This window comes from Lithobates pipiens, unplaced genomic scaffold (genome assembly GCF_037356315.1).
Source record: "Lithobates pipiens isolate NorthernLeopardFrog02 unplaced genomic scaffold, aLitPip1_a1.2 Scaffold_8, whole genome shotgun sequence".
NCBI classification, from domain to species: Eukaryota; Metazoa; Chordata; class Amphibia; order Anura; family Ranidae; genus Lithobates; species Lithobates pipiens.
In genome coordinates this window covers 17,314,513-17,330,286 of record NW_027507903.1, presented here as the reverse complement: position 1 = coordinate 17,330,286, position 15,774 = coordinate 17,314,513, and the positions used below count along the sequence as shown (strand labels likewise).

The window sequence follows — 15,774 nt, the reverse complement described above, 5'->3', positions numbered from 1 at the left end:
CTTCCCGACGAGTTACATTTTGGATATTCAGTTGAGGGGATTTCTAAGCCTGTCGCGGATATACCGGGGCTCAGAACGGGAGATTGCCACGGTCCAGTTCGCGGGACCGGGGGGGGGGGGGGTGGAGAGGAGGGGGTCCTGTTGTGTCCTGGGCCACATCCTGACTGATGTCATAACCAAGACTGATGGCAGCCCATTTTTGCATAATCAATGCTTGGAGTTTGTCAGCATTTGTGGGGGTTTCTGTTCACCGGCTTCTTGAGGATTGACCACAAGTTTTCATTGGGATTAAGGTCTGGGGAGTTTCCTGGCCAAGGACCCAAATTTAGAGGTTTTGTTCCCCAAGCCACTTGGTTATCACTTTTGCCTTATGGCAAGGTGCTTCATCATGCTGGGAAAGGCATTGTTTATCACCAAACTGTTCTTGGATGGTTGGGAGAAGTTGCTCTCGGAGGATGTTTTTGTACCATTCTTTATTCATGGCTGTGTTCAAAATTGTGAGTGAGCCCACTCCCTTGGCTGAGAAGCAACCCCACACATGAATGGTCTGAGGAGGCTTTACTGTTGGCATGACACAGGAATGATGGTAGTGTTCACCTTTTCTTCTTGGTACAAGTTTTTTTCCGAATGCACCAAACAATCGGAAAGGGGATTCATCAGAGAAAATTACTTTACCCCAGACCTCGGCAGTCCAATCCCTGTACCTCTTGCAGAATATCAGTCTGTCCTTGAAGTGGCTTCTTTGCTGCCCTATTTGACACCAGGCCATCCTCCATAAGTCTTCTCACTGTGCATGCAAATGTACTCACCTGCCTGCTACCATTCATGAGCAAGTTCTGTACTGGTGGTGCCTCAATCCCACAGCTGAATCAACTGTAAGAGACAGTCCTGCCACTTACTGGACTTTCTTTGGCTCCCTGAAGCCTTCTTCACAAATGCAGTGGCTAAAAACAAAAATCCAGGCTCACAGACTCAGAGGCCAAGGGCTGTGTTCCCGAAACATGTAGTGTCTCCAGACGGCGATGTGTGACTCTTTGCTCCCTTGGCATCAGCAGTTCCTAATTGGCCCCAGCAGCAGGGTTTGTCCATACTCTTCAGATTCCCTTGGCTGACTTCCGCCAGGCTGTGATATCACTTTCGGGCTTCATACACTGTGCAAGCGGCCACTTTATACTGGCCCCAACAATTCCTGTGCCTACAGTTTGGTTCCCCCTTCATCAGACCCCTGGCCTTTCGGTCCTGGACCGGCTCCCCATCAGCGGTGTTCCTGTGTTCTTTGTCCAACAGCTTTGTGCTGGGTTTTCCTAAGCCCCTGTGTCATCCATGCGACTCCAGCCTCCAGGTACTGTCAGTTTTTAATCCAAGTTTCTGCATGACCATCAATTGACCGCTGTATGCCTTGGTGAACATTTTATTATTTTTTGTTGACAATAATAAAACGTTTTTACTTTGCCACTGAGGGTCCTATTTATGTCTGCTGATCAGCGCTGTTCACCCCTTTGATTGCTCGTGACAGAGCGATAACCGGGATCTGCGTGTATAAACAGACAAATCCCGGTTCTCTCAGGGGAGAGGAGACAGATCGTATGCTCCTACTAAGTAGGAACACTTTCTCCTCCCCTAGTCAGTCCCATTAACCCCTTCATCACCCCCTAGTGTTAAACCCTTCCCTACACTTATTGCGATTTGTTGTTTTTTCTTCTTACATTTTTGGATATTTATTATAGCAAAAAATACAAAATATTGTTGTTTTTTTCCAAATTGTTTCTCTTTTTTGTTTATAGTGCAAAAAATAAAAACAGCAGAGGTGATGAAATGCCCAAAAAGAAAGCTATACTTGTGGGGAAAAAAGGACATCAATTTTGTTTGGGTACAATGTCGCATGACCGCACAATTGCCAGTTAAAGCAATGCAGTGCCGTATCGCAAAACAATGGCCTGTTCAGGAAGGGGGCAAATGTTTCTGAGGCTGAAGTGGTTAAAGGTGTTTTAAACCCTTGTGTTTGTTTAAAAAAAAAAAAAACATAACATAGTTACCTCTACTGTGCAGTTCGTTTTGCACAGAGTGTCCTGATCATCCTCTTCTGGGGTCCCTCATTGGTGCTGGTGGTTGCTCCCCACATCGAGTGTCCACGTTGGAGAAGCGTTCCCCTTGGTGGACACCCGTGCGGGTCCAATCACACAGAATGCAGGACTCTAACCTGCGCTGCGTCATTAGATTTTATTGACAGCAGCGGGAGCCAATGGCTGCACTGCTATCAATCTATCCAGTCAGGACATGAGACACTGGGTAAAGCTGGTGTGCTCATTCGTGGCCGGAGAAGGATCGGGGTCAGGCTCCAGCATAGAATGCATTAAGGTGAAAAACCATTTTAAGCAACAATTTGAATCAGAATTACAGTCCCTTAGCAAATTTTGAATTTTCATGGGTAGGCAGACTTGCAGCCTTTAAGATGATGGTGTTACCCAAACTGTTATATCTATTTAGAGCTCTTCCTATCTTTATTCCTAGAAGTTACTTAAACTCATTACAAAGCATTTTAGGACGACGTTTGTGGCAACGAATGAAACCCTGATCCTCCAGAATAGCTCTTACTAAACTCAAATCAGTAGGAGGATCTGCAGTCCCTGCTCTCAACGATTACTATGGTGCAACTATCCTAAGCCAACTTAGGGACTGGTTCTGTTCTCCCCATAAATCCCTATGGGGAGAAATAGAACTAACGCTTATCTCTCAACCCTCTCTCCACTACTGGCTGCTCAGCTGTCTAGTGAAAAGACCCATACCAACCCATCTCCCACCCACAATCAAAGCTAGCGTTCTGAGTTGGCACCGTGTTCTTGCCAATCAGTGGCACGACACCCCGACCACCAAATTAAACCCACATTTGACAATCCTTCATACATTAATTCCCGATATCAATATTAAATCATTGAACATAACACCTACTACTAAACTTAGTGTATTGTACAACCAAGACTCCCTAAAACCATACCACCAAATTCAAACTGACCTCAATCTCAAAATGCCAGCTCACTTTACTTACCTACAAATAGCACACTGCCTCAACGCCAATCCTCCGATCCGGGCCAGTATCCCTATCAAGATCTGGACATACTTAACTAATCCAGCCCTAGGGTTAAAAGGTATCACAACTATTTATAATGTACTAAGCAAGAAGACTGTATTTACGTTAATACCACCACTTGCCAAATGGGAAATAGACTTAGGTCGCCATTTTACACCATCTCAATGGATGACTGCCCTCCAATCCATACATAAAGCAACAGCTTGTGCCACACTACTAGAACTAATGAAAAAAATAACGCAACATAGATATTTAACCCCCTCGCTTATATCAAAATGTGGAGGCTCTAACCCCCATACCTGCTGGAGGAAGTGTGGCCAAATAGGGACAATGTTCCATATTTTCTGGGACTGCCCTGCCATATTAGACTACTGGAAAAATGTCTTTGGGCTAATTTCTAAAGTAATGGGCACTCCTCTACGACCTTCCCCAGAATTGGCCTTACTCAATCTAGAAATCACTAGTATTCCCCCTACATACCGTAAAATAGCAACTCATACTCTTGGCAGCTAGACTGTCGATCACTAGAAAATGGAAATCGGAAACTCCACCCTCTTTAAACGATGTTATACTTTTGACTCAGACTCACCACTCCTACGAACTCATAATTACAAACTCATGTGATCACTACCATAGAGAACAACAGGTATGGGTACTGTGGATCAAATGGTATAAAAACTTCACACAAACAATGTAATAATATATGAACGTACTAATCCTAATAACAGTGTGATGGTGTTGGACCCCTCCGGACACAGAAAGTTCCCTTTAAGGGGTGTCGGAGGTGACGGTCACTGCCACTAAGGTTGAATATTGTAACTGTTTATTGACTACCTGTACTACTATGTACTCTGATTCTAGAACTGATACCTGTATCTCATTATATGCCTACTGTTGCTTATGACATGTCGGGTTTTGTACTGTTTGTTTTTTTGTTTTTTTCATTTCTGTTTATTTTTGTATTGCTTTACTGTTGAAAATCAATAAAAAAGATTTGACGCAAAAAAGGTGAAAAACCATGAGGGTTTTTCACTTAATGCAAAAGAAAACGTCTACCTGTACAACTCCTTGAAGTTGCACGCAGAGGAGAGGGAACTGATTGGAGGGAAGAGAGACATCCATCCCCCTTTTACTGATCTCAGAGGAACAGAGCTGAGGCTGTCAATCTGATGGAGGTTCCTCCCTTATCACCTTTTTTTTGCTTGGTGTCAGGAAAACTTGTCACAAGTGATTCATGCTGATAGAGGAACAAAGCACCAGACAGAAATGACACCTGGTGCTCTGGATTGATACAAATATACACTTTAGAGGGATGTGCTTTGTTCATATTTCATGTCTGAGGTTTATAACCACCATAAACCACTGTGCTGTCCTAACAGTGGCTTGTTGTTTAGTGTAATCATAAAGAACCTAGATAAAACCAAGCAATATAATGCTGCATATTCAAGATTTTTATTTTTTTTATTGTACAAAAACACATGCACGTAATCTAAAGATGGAAAGTACTTTTAAATTTCTACCTGAATTTGGAGAATTGTACTGGAGCATGGCAGTGTGTTGTGCTATTCCCAGGGTTAGCCGTGCTCTGCGCGGTTCCTTATTTAACCGATTGAGATCTATTGACGTCGTCCCGTGCACGAGCGGCCTGCATGCCCCCCTGAGTGGCGCGCGCGGTGAGCTCTGTGATCAGCGAGTCTGAGACTCGCCTGATCACAGATCGGAGCAAGGGGTCGATCCCAACCCCTTACCACGTGATCAGCTGTCAGCCAATGATGTGATCATGTGATCACAACAGCCGGTAATCGGCTACTTTTCCTTCTCGCGCTGACAGCGCAAGGAGAAAAAAAAAAAAAGCCGATCACCGGCGGCCGTAAGAGGGACTTCAGTCCCGATCACGGCCAAGTCATTAGTGCCCACCTGCCCCCTGCCAGTGCCACCTAAATAAAGTAAAAGTGCCACCCATCAGTACCACCCATCAGTGCCCATAGTGCCACTCATCAGTGCCCACAATCTGCCTCAACAACAGTGCTGCACCTCATATGCCACATATCCGTGCCCATCAGTGTCATCTACCAGTGCCCAGCAGTGCCACCTATCAGTGCCCATCAGTCTCATCTATCTATCTCATCTATCAGTGGTACCTATCCGTGCCACCCATCCGTGCCATCTTATCTGTGCCCATCTTTGCCCATCAGTGCCGCCTTATCTGTGCCCATCAGTGCTGCCTTATCTGTGCCCATCAGTGCTGCCTTATCTGTGCCCATCAGTACCGCCTTATCTGTGCCTATCGGTGCCACCTTAACCGTGCCTTTCAGTGCCCACCAGTGCAGCCTATCAGTGCCCACCAGTGCCGCCTCATCAGCGCATTTCAACGAAGGAGAAAAATGACCTGTTTGCAAAATTTTATAACAAACTATTAAACATGATTTTAAATTTTTTATTTTTTTGCATCTTTTTTTTGTTTGTTTAGCAAAAAATAAAACTCCCAGCTGTAATTAAATACCACCAAAAGAAAGCTCTATTTGTGGGAAAAAAATGATAAAAATTTCATTTGAGTACAGTGTTGTATGACCGCGCAATTATCATTCAAAGTGCATCAGCGCTGAAAGCTGAAAATTGGTCTGGGCAGGAGGGGGGTTTAAGTGCCCAGTAAGCAAGTGGTTAATCTACCACGTGGTGCATGATTTAGGCCTATACAAGATCACAGTGGTGGGAAACTGATGTATCTCTGAACTGCGTTAGTTGAAAGGAATGTCACAGAAGTGATAAAAGCAGAAGTTGGGTGGTGGACAATGTATGTTTGTCTTATCTTTTCCCGTAAAGATTGCGCTAATCATCATTGCATGCATTACATAGATCACTTCTGTGACACTTGCCATGAAAATCTCTGCAAACAGTGTCTTTCTTTTTTTTTTTTTGCATCTAAGAGATTGGCACCTTTCAGGACACTAGGGGGTGGTAAAATCAGATGATGGATTCTCATTTTTATTGCCTCCTGACCACCCGCCTATGAGTCGGACCTGGCTCCCCTCCAAGCTGTATGCGTTTAATACTAAATACAGTGTTTGACAGACAGAACCACCTGTCAAGCTCTTCCATGTAAGGCTCAGATCACACCTATGCAGTTTGCTTTTTGATAGTTTCTGCAACGCTTTTTTCTGTGCATTTTGCGCAATTTTACCGCAATTTGCATTTTTAATGCTTTTTTTTTTTTTGCCCAATTTGTTGTTGGGTGGATTAGAAAGCTGAAATCACTGCAAAATTGCGGTAAGATCACACTGCATTCTTTTCTGCAGCTTCTCCATTGAAGTCTATTGAACCAAAAAAAAGCACCCCATTTTGTGGTTAAAATAGTCCCTGACCCTTTCCAAAAACTCGTGGTAGAAAAAAAGCATAGACGTAAAAGTGTCCCATAGGAAACCATGTTATCCACAGCCCCTCCACCATATAGCAGAATGACGGCTGGAAAGTGGTTGTTTTATCCTGACCGGATGTCCTATGACGTCCAGCAGGATAGGTGAATGGCGCACGCTTACAGGCGAGCGCAGCGTGGCGATCGTTGGTGTGTCAATCTGACACACCGCATCTCCGATCCCTGTAATGAACCTATGACGTAGGCTGTTTACCATGTGATGAGCTAAATCCAATCACAGCTCATCACATGGTAACCAAGAAGTGCCGTTTATCAGGTTTTCCTCTATTCGCGCTGACGACGCACGAGCAGAGAGGAGCCGATTGGCTGCTCTCCTGAGAGGGAGGGGGGTCTGCGCTGATCATTGACGCATTGATGATCAGTGCAGACCCATCAAGTCATTTTGAATGACAATTGCGCGGTAATGCAACACTGAACTCAAAGTAAATTTTTATAATTTTTTTTTCTCACAAATCGAGCTTTTTTTTGCCAGTATTTGATCACCACTGGGTTTATTTTTTGCGCTACAAATAAAAAAAGACCGAAAATTTTGAAGGAAAAAAAAAAAAGTTTATTGGTTTCTGTTATAAAACATGCCGGCTTCCCTCCTCTTCTCTCCCGTCGGAAGCTGCTTCAGGCTTACAGGTGGATTTTTGAAGATGGAGAGCGGAGGAAGGGGACTCGAAATATGTTTATTTTCTGGCCCCTTCCATTCCTGAATAAACACAGTGAGTGATCAGTGAGCGATTTACTATGCTTCCATTTGCGAGCAGGAAGCCTTCGAGCGCTTCCTATATACATTCATCTGTGCAGCTGAATTACAGAGAAAGGGACTGATAAAGCTAGTCACTTTTGGCGGTGGGGGGTACCGGTCAGGTAGGCTGTATGGGGCCTGTGATGTCTAACAGCAGCCTAGTTTGTAAGTTGCTAAGGCCTCGTCTCCTACACTCATACGAGGGCCTTGTTTTGCCTGCATGGTTGTGCACAGGTATTCTGTGCAGGCAGTCCCATTCATGTCAATTGGGATGCCGCAGCTGCACGGACTCATCTGCTACTCCCAGTTTGACTTGAGTGTGGGTGCATGGCCTCGAATGCAGACGGTGTGCATTTGTGGCCCGTGCGCATGTACGGATGTCAAATTGGGAACAGGTAAACATGGCCCTCGCACGGGTTTACGCCCATGTGAACAAGGCCTAATAAGTAGGGTTGTCCCGATACTGTTTTTTTAAGACAGAGTACAAGTACCGATCCTTTCTTTCAAGTAGTCGCCAATACCGATTACTGATACTTTTTTTTATTTTTTTGTTATGTGACAATGGCGCTCATATGCAGCACTGATGACACATGGACTGTTTTTTTTTTTTTTTTTTTTTTTTTTAATTTATTTATTTTCGTTGCTTTCTTTTTTTTTGTGGGGGGCGGTGTCTGTGTGTGTTTTATTTTTACAATTTATCCTTTAACATATTTATTACCATTCTTTTTTATTTTTTTTCATCAGCCCTGTTGGTGGGCTTTGATGAGATATCAAGGGCCTCAACAGACCCCTGACATCTCCCCTTTGAAGCAGGGAAAGGGACTGAGGACACAGATTCCCCAGTCCCCTTCTCTGCAGCCTCAGCTACACTGAAGATGAATGGAGAGGAGACAGAGGCTCCTCTCCATAAACTGAAGCATCATAAACACAGTTTTTGATGGTTAGTTATGAATGGACAGTGTCGGTGATCACTGACTCTGTTCATTCGGAAAAGGAAGGAGTCGGTAAATTGCATATTTACCGATGACTTCCTCCGCTCTCCATCCTGACAGATCCAGGACAAACAGGGTGGAGGACCAAGGAGGGGGACCGGAGGAGCATGGAGGACGCAGTGGGTGACTGCAGGAGGGTACAAGGGTGATCCGTGTGGCGGTGGGGGGGAAGTTACAAGCACCGCCCCCCGTATAGATTTCAATATAGCAGCTGAAAGCCATGGGGGGAGGGAGAGGAGGAGAAGCGGCTGTTAGCTGCTATATTGAAATCTATACAGGGGGATCGGTGCTTGTAACTCCCCCACCGCTGCACCGATCACCCCTGGCTGCCCAAGTATCGGGGTCAAGCATCGGAGCATTTGAGTACAAGTACTCAGCAAATGCTCGGTAACAGTACCAATACTAGTATCTGTATCGGGACAACCCCACTAAGAAGTCATATTTATACAGAGGGACATCCTGTATCTTCCTGACTTGTATATAGTAAAGAGCTGCAAGGATTAGAAAAGTGTTCACCCATAACAAAAGATTATTATTATTATACAGGATTTATATGGATGCCAACAGTTTGTATAGCGCTTTCCAACATGAAGGCAGACAGTACAGTTACAATATAATTCCATACAGGAGGAATCTGAGGGCCCTGCTCATTGGAGCTTAAAATCTAAAAGGAAGGGATCAGGATCAATTGTTGTGCTTCATCCATAGACAACTTTTAGAACTATAAAATGTTAAGCTGGTTGGTTACTGCAGGTTATAGCACTTGGAACATTTTCCTCAATCCCCTTCATGTCCTATAAGGGATAAAAGGAAAAGTTGATTAGTGTTGTGATATCAGTTATATAGTTTATATGCAAATAAGAAATTTCTTTTTTTTATTATGCTTTTACAGCACACTTCAAGGGTATTATATGAAGATGGAAACATTTTTGCGTTTTTATTTTATTGCCTTATTTTATATGGACAGTTGTAGTTTTTCGTTTTTTTTTTTTTTTTTTTTCCCTCATTGAACGTTTAAATAGACTGGGCTCATTTCTGTCCTTGTGCCAAGTCTAATATTTATCTTGTCTGTAGAAGAATGGACAGCATTAAAGGAGTCTGTCCTGTTACTGATTACCTCTATGAGAAACCCTTTGATGGAACTTGTCACTCCCAATTTTCAGGTTAAAACTAGAGGTGCACCGAAAAATGGAAATTCCCGATGCCGAAACCGAAAATTCAGGATGCACTTAACCGAAATTGACGGTCCTTTAAAAAAATATTATTATTATACAGGATTTATATAGCGCCAAATGATTTGCGTAGCGCTTTACAACATGAGAGCAGACAGTACACTATCAATACAGGAGGGATCAGAGGGCCTTGCTCGTTAGAGCTGACAAGCTAGAAGAATATATACATTTATTTTTTATAACTATTTTTGTATTATATTTAACTTTTTAATTATTATCATGAATTTAAATTAATATGACTTTATCGGCACCTTTTAGAAGCGGTGTTAAAAAATCCTGCTTTCTGCATTTTTGATGCGTATTTGGCCAGGTAAGAAAAATGCACCAAAAATGCACGTCCACATTGAAATGCATCGAAAACGCAGCGAGAATATATAAAAAATACACCTATAATGTGTTTTTTGATGCATTTTTTTTGAGTCACATGACTATATAAAAAAAACACACCATAAGCACAGTAAAATTGTGGCAAAAATCACGTGCTGAAAACCCTATGTTCGTCCAATAATTTTCGACGGCCGAAATTTTGGTGCATCGCTAGTTAAAACCTGTTCAATATTTCTGAGTGGAAAAAATGGGCAACAACTAGTAAGCTGCAGAGCACTGGAGCCTACTTTAATAGCTGCATATGTACTGAGCTGTGATGGCAGGTCCCCTTGCATTGCATTATTTCCTCTCTATTTTTCTTATGTTGCATACCATCGGTAATTTATGCTTTTTTTTTTTTTTTTTTGTTCCTTATAGCCTGGACTACAGCAGCCGAACTTCTCCATGTCAGTGACCATCCCAGTGTCCAACCCATTGTCATACAGTTCACCAGGGAATACCCTTGTCACCTCTTCACTGGCTGCCAGCACCTCATTAACAGACACAGGGATGCTGTCTCCTCCGCAGACATCGCTACACCGAAATGTGGTTTCTCCTGGGGTGTCGCAGAGACCTTCAAGCACTGGAAATGCAGGTAAAAAGCCACCACTCCTTTTTATTTTCAGTGTTTTTAAAGTTAATGTGCAAGTCTAAATGGGGTAACATGTCCTACTGCAGGGGTCGCCAAAACTTTTTAACAAAGGGCCAGGTTACTGTCCTTCAGGCTTTAGGGGGCGGACTGGGGCCAGTATGAGTAGAAAATGTCCCGGCATCATTGGTCTTGAAAGGAGTAACGGTTACCCCATCATTGGTCTTGGCAGGAGGAATGGTTACCCCATCATTGGTCTTGGCAGGAGGAATGGTTGCCTCATCAGTGGTCTTGGCAGGAGGAATGGTTGCGCCATCATTGGTCTTGGCAGGAGGAATGGTTACGCCATCATTGGTCTTGGCAGGAGGAATGGTTACGCCATCATTGGTCTTGGCAGGAGGAATGGTTACACCATCATTGGTCTTGGCAGGAGGAATGGTTACGCCATCATTGGTCTTGGCAGGAGGAATGGTTACGCCATCATTGGTCTTGGCAGGAGGAATGGTTACGCCATCATTGGTCTTGGCAGGAGGAATTGTGCCCCATCATTGGTCTTGGCAGGAGGTATGGTGCTCCATCATTGGTCTTGGCAGGAGGAATGGTGCTCCATCATTGGTGTCAGTTAAAGGAAAAGTTTCCCAAGGGTCGGCTAGAGGCAAACAGAGGGCCACATCTGGCCCCGGGCCGCAATTTGGGGACCACTGCCCTACGTTATAGAGCAGACATTTGCTCAAGTCTAGACAGACTGCTACTCTTAAATAGGAAGTAAACCCAAATTAAAAGCATAATGGGCTAGTATGCATCACATACTAGCCCATTATGTGACACTTACCTGCAAACGTATTCATCGCTGTCCCCTGTGCAGGCTGTGTCCATCTTAGCCCCTCTTCCTTGGTGCAGGAGCCATCGCACACTGGGGGAAGAAATGCCAACTGCATTTTTTTTTGTTTTGTTTTTTAAAAACTTGATGCACGATTTAAATTTGAGTTTTTTTTTTTTTTTTTGATGGACACCGCACCGGTCCTAAGGAGCTGCGGGCAGGAGTTTTTAGGCGAGGCCACGGCTTCGGCCTAGTCCGTGGCGTCCGGCTTCGCAGACTAGGCCAAACCTGCGGCCTCGCCTAAAGACTCAGTGCCGGTCATGGTGGAAAAAAAAAAAAACGATTTGCTGAAATTTTGAATCGATTTGACCTCTGAATTCAAGATTTAAATACATTTTTTCCCCAGCCCTTGGCTGTAGATGGGCACTGATCAGGCTACATTCATGGCAATGGTGAGGGTGAGGCTGCATATGGGCATTGTTCAAGCTGCAATGATGGGCAATTGTGAGGCTGCAGATGGGCATTGATTAAGCTGCATTAATGGGCAATTGTGAGGCTGCAGATGGGCATTGATCAAGCTGTATTGATGGGCAATTGTGAGGCTGTAGATGGGCACTGATCAGGCTACATTCATGTCAATGGTGAGGCTGCATATTGGCATTGTTCAAGCTGCAATGATGGGCAATTTGAGGCTGTAGATGGGCACTGATAAAGCTACATTCATGACAATAGTGAGTCTGCATGTGGACATTGTTCAAGCTGCAATGATGGGCAATTGTGAGGCTGAAGATGGGCAATTGCGAGGCTGCAGATGGGCATTGATCAAGCTGTATTGATGGGCAATTGTGAGGCTGTAGATGGGCACTGATCAGGCTACATTCATGGCAATGGTGAGGCTGCAGAGGGTATTGATCAAGCTGCCTTGATGGGCAATTGTGAGGCTGCGTTGATGGGCACTGACCCTTATTTTGCTTCAAAGTTCTTTATTTAAAATATACGTTTTTTTTTTCCCTGAAACTTCCCTCCTAAAATAAAGGTGCGTGTTATATGCCTGTGCCTGATGTTCAGGGCCGTCTTTAAGGCAGGGCAAAAGGGGCAGCTGCCCTGGGCCCTGTCATTGTTGTGGGGCCCAAAGCAGCTGCCTCATACTTGTCAACTATCCCAGTGTAAATTTCCTTGTCCCTTGAAGTTTTAGTCCTGTGCTGTGCCCCCCTGATATCTCAGTGTGAAGTGATTGTACTAATGCTGCTCAGCTCTGCCCTATTGTTGTGTACAGATGCCTCACCTGCAGACCCTGTGTTTACATGTAAATAACCGGCATTCATATGTAAATAGTGGTGGCATTACGAAGTACATAGATGCAGCCGGCAGCATTGATATGTAAATAAAGGTGGCGTTCATATGTGTATCATGCTCCCCTGCAGTGAGGAGATGATGTGCTGTAACCTCTAGCAATTAGTGAGCACTATTACTTTACAGTAATCTCTAGCAACCAATTAACAAGCAGAAATCATTTGCTGTAACCTCTAGCAACCAGTCATTAACCACTTCCCGACCAGCGCACGACGATGTACGTCGACAGAATGGCACGGGCAGGCATATTGGCGTACATGTACGTCCAATATTCGTTGCCGCCGTGCCATCGGGAGCGCACCGCCGGCGGCGCGCTCCCGCGCTGGTCGGGACCCCCGTGAGTCCGGTCGCGGGACCCGCGGACTCGATCGCCGCGGGCATCCCCGCGATCGTCTCACGGAGCGGCCGAATGGAGGAAATGCTGTATAAACAACATTTTTCCATTCTGCCTAGCAACTAGTGACGCTGATCTCTGCTCCATGTGATTGGAGCAGAGATCAGTGTACACTAAATGAAAGCCCAACCCCCCCACAGTTAGAAACACACCCCTAGGAACACTTAACCCCTACACTGCCACCCACTGGTTAACCCTTTCACTGCCAGTGTCATTTACACAGGAATCACTGCATTTATATAGCAGTGATTACTGTATAAATGACAATGGTCCCAAAAATGTGTCAAAAATGTCCGATGGGTCCCCCACAATGTCGCAGTCACAATAAAAATCGCTGATCGCCACCATTACTAGTAAAAAAAAAAATAATAAAAAATTATTAATAAAAATGCTATAAAACTATCCCCTATTTTGTAAACGCTATAACTTTTGCGCAAACCAATCAATAATCGCTTATTGCGATTTTTTTTTTACCAAAAATATGTAGAAGAATACGTATCGGCCTAAACTGAGGGAAAAAAATGTTTTTTTATATATTTTTGGGGGATATTTATTATTACAAAAAGTAAAAAATAATGCGTTTTTTTCAAAATTATCGCTCTATTTTTGTTTATAGCGCAAAAAATAAAAACCGCAGGGGTGATCAAATACCACCAAAAGAAAGCTCTATTTGTGGGAAAAAAAGGACGTTAATTTTGTTTGGGAGCCACGTCGCACGACCGCGCAATTGTCAGTCAAAGCGACGCAGTGCCGAATCGCAAAAAGTGGTCTGGTCTTTGACCAGCAAATTGGTCCGGTCTGAAAGTGGTTAAGCAGTAATGATATGCTGTAACCACTGGCAACCAATAGCAATTGCTGCCTGATCTGATACAGTAAACTGATTTTATGTGTAGCTGCTATTTATTGTATGTCTCAGAGCAGGTGGAGAGCAAAATTGCATGGGGGGGGGCCCAAGAAAATTTTTGCCCAGGGTCCAATCAATATTAAAGACGGCCCTGCTGTTGTTATATGCAATTTAAATATGGTACGCTTTACAGTATTGCATGGCTCTTTATTTAGGCTTTGCCTTTCTATAGTCTTTAATGCAACAGTGATCGGGAGAAAATGCAGTCCGCTGATTGAATTCTCTGCCATTAGTCTTGTTCAATAACAGATGTTCTACTCTCTTAACAGGTGTAATGTTATGTTCATCGGACATCTCTGTGCCAAATGGAGCTGGTGCCAGTCCAGTAGGTAAGTGGGGTGACCAGTTCCATTTTCTGGATATGGAGAATATGATTTAAATGTCAGTTCCTGCGTGTGCTTTACAAGAAGTCCCTACCAAAGTAAAGCTGTGATAAAAATATTGCAAAGTATTGGCAAACCTTGTGCCGAATACAAACTTTAAGGGGATTTTCAAGGAAACTAAAAATCGTCTCATTTGCTTTGGGTGCCTACCTAGTTATATCGGGGACGGTCACCTCCCACACTTCTTTTGTAGGAAGCAGCAGGACTTCCTTCCTGCTACTGTCTGCAGCACTTGACAAACTGAAGTCTTAACTGTGAAAATACATAATCGACACGATTTTATAATAACTATAGAAAAGCCCCACTTCAAAAAGCATTGCGCAACCAAATTAACCACTTAAATACCGGAAATTTTTACCCCCTTCCTGCCCAGGCCAATTTTCAGCTTTCAGCGCTGTCACACTTTGAATGACAATTGCGCGGTCATGCAAGACTGTACACAAATTACATTTTTATCATTTTTTTTTTTTTTTAACACAAATTGAGCTTTCTTTCAGTGGTATTTAATCACCGCTGTTTTTTATTTTTATTTTTTGCTGAAATGAAAAAAGACCGAACATGTTGAAATGAAAAATGTGTTTTTAGTTTTTGTTATAAAATTTTTGTAAATAAATAATCATTCTCCATAAATGTAGGTCAAAATGTACACTGCTAGATTTCTTTAGTGAAAATAGCCCAAATCAGTGTATATTATTTAGGCCCCTTTCACACTTGTACAGCTTGTCCTGCGACTTGGGACTGCAAAGTCTCACGACAAGTCGTTCCCCATGATTTCCAATGACAACCATTCCTATTAGTACGACTTCAAAGTACTTTGAAGTACTGCACTACTTTGGTCTGACTTTGATGCGAGTTACATAGACATTCCTTGAGATCACTGCAAAATCGCGCGACTTTGAAGGCGCGGTAGTGTGAAAGGGGCCTTAGTTTGTAGGAATGTTAGAGTCCTCAAACTATGGTCTGCATCTGACAATTGATCAAACCTGAAGGCCTATCTAATTTATGAGTCCCAAAAACCCCAGGACAGTGCAAATATGCTAATTTACCCCTTTTTGGAAAGTAGACAGTCCAAGGTATTTAGTAAGAGGCAAGGCTGGTTTTGTGAATTTGTGATTTTTTTGTATTTTATTTTTTGGGGGGAAATATATAAATTTCAAATATATATATATATATATATATAGATATATATAGATATAGATATATATAGATATAGATATAAATATAGATATAGATAGATATAGATATAGATATAGATATAAATATATATATATATATATATATATATAGAGAGAGAGATGGATATATATATATATATGATAGAGATTTATAGATTCTGCACTTCTGCCTGCATGGGGTGCTTCTGATAATTCACAGCAGGAGCCAATCTGTGGGTGTCGGGCACTCAACGTTCTCCGGCACCCGCCAGTTGTCAGCAATACACAGAGACCTGAGATATGTCTCTGTAAACCATGCATATCTGAGTTCTG

At 43.3% G+C, this 15,774-nt stretch overlaps 1 protein-coding gene across 8 annotated transcripts in view; it reads left to right on the top strand.

The window, feature by feature from the left end:
* LOC143963026 (myocyte-specific enhancer factor 2A homolog) overlaps window positions 1-15,774 on the top strand; it is a 282,759-nt gene that overhangs the window by 221,708 nt on the left and 45,277 nt on the right. For all 8 annotated transcript variants that reach the window (XM_077472570.1, XM_077472574.1, XM_077472575.1 and 5 more), the window contains 2 exons: window positions 10,223-10,439; window positions 14,174-14,233. In XM_077472570.1, the coding sequence (XP_077328696.1) occupies window positions 10,223-10,439; window positions 14,174-14,233 (277 nt within the window). The remainder of the gene's footprint in view (window positions 1-10,222; window positions 10,440-14,173; window positions 14,234-15,774) is intronic.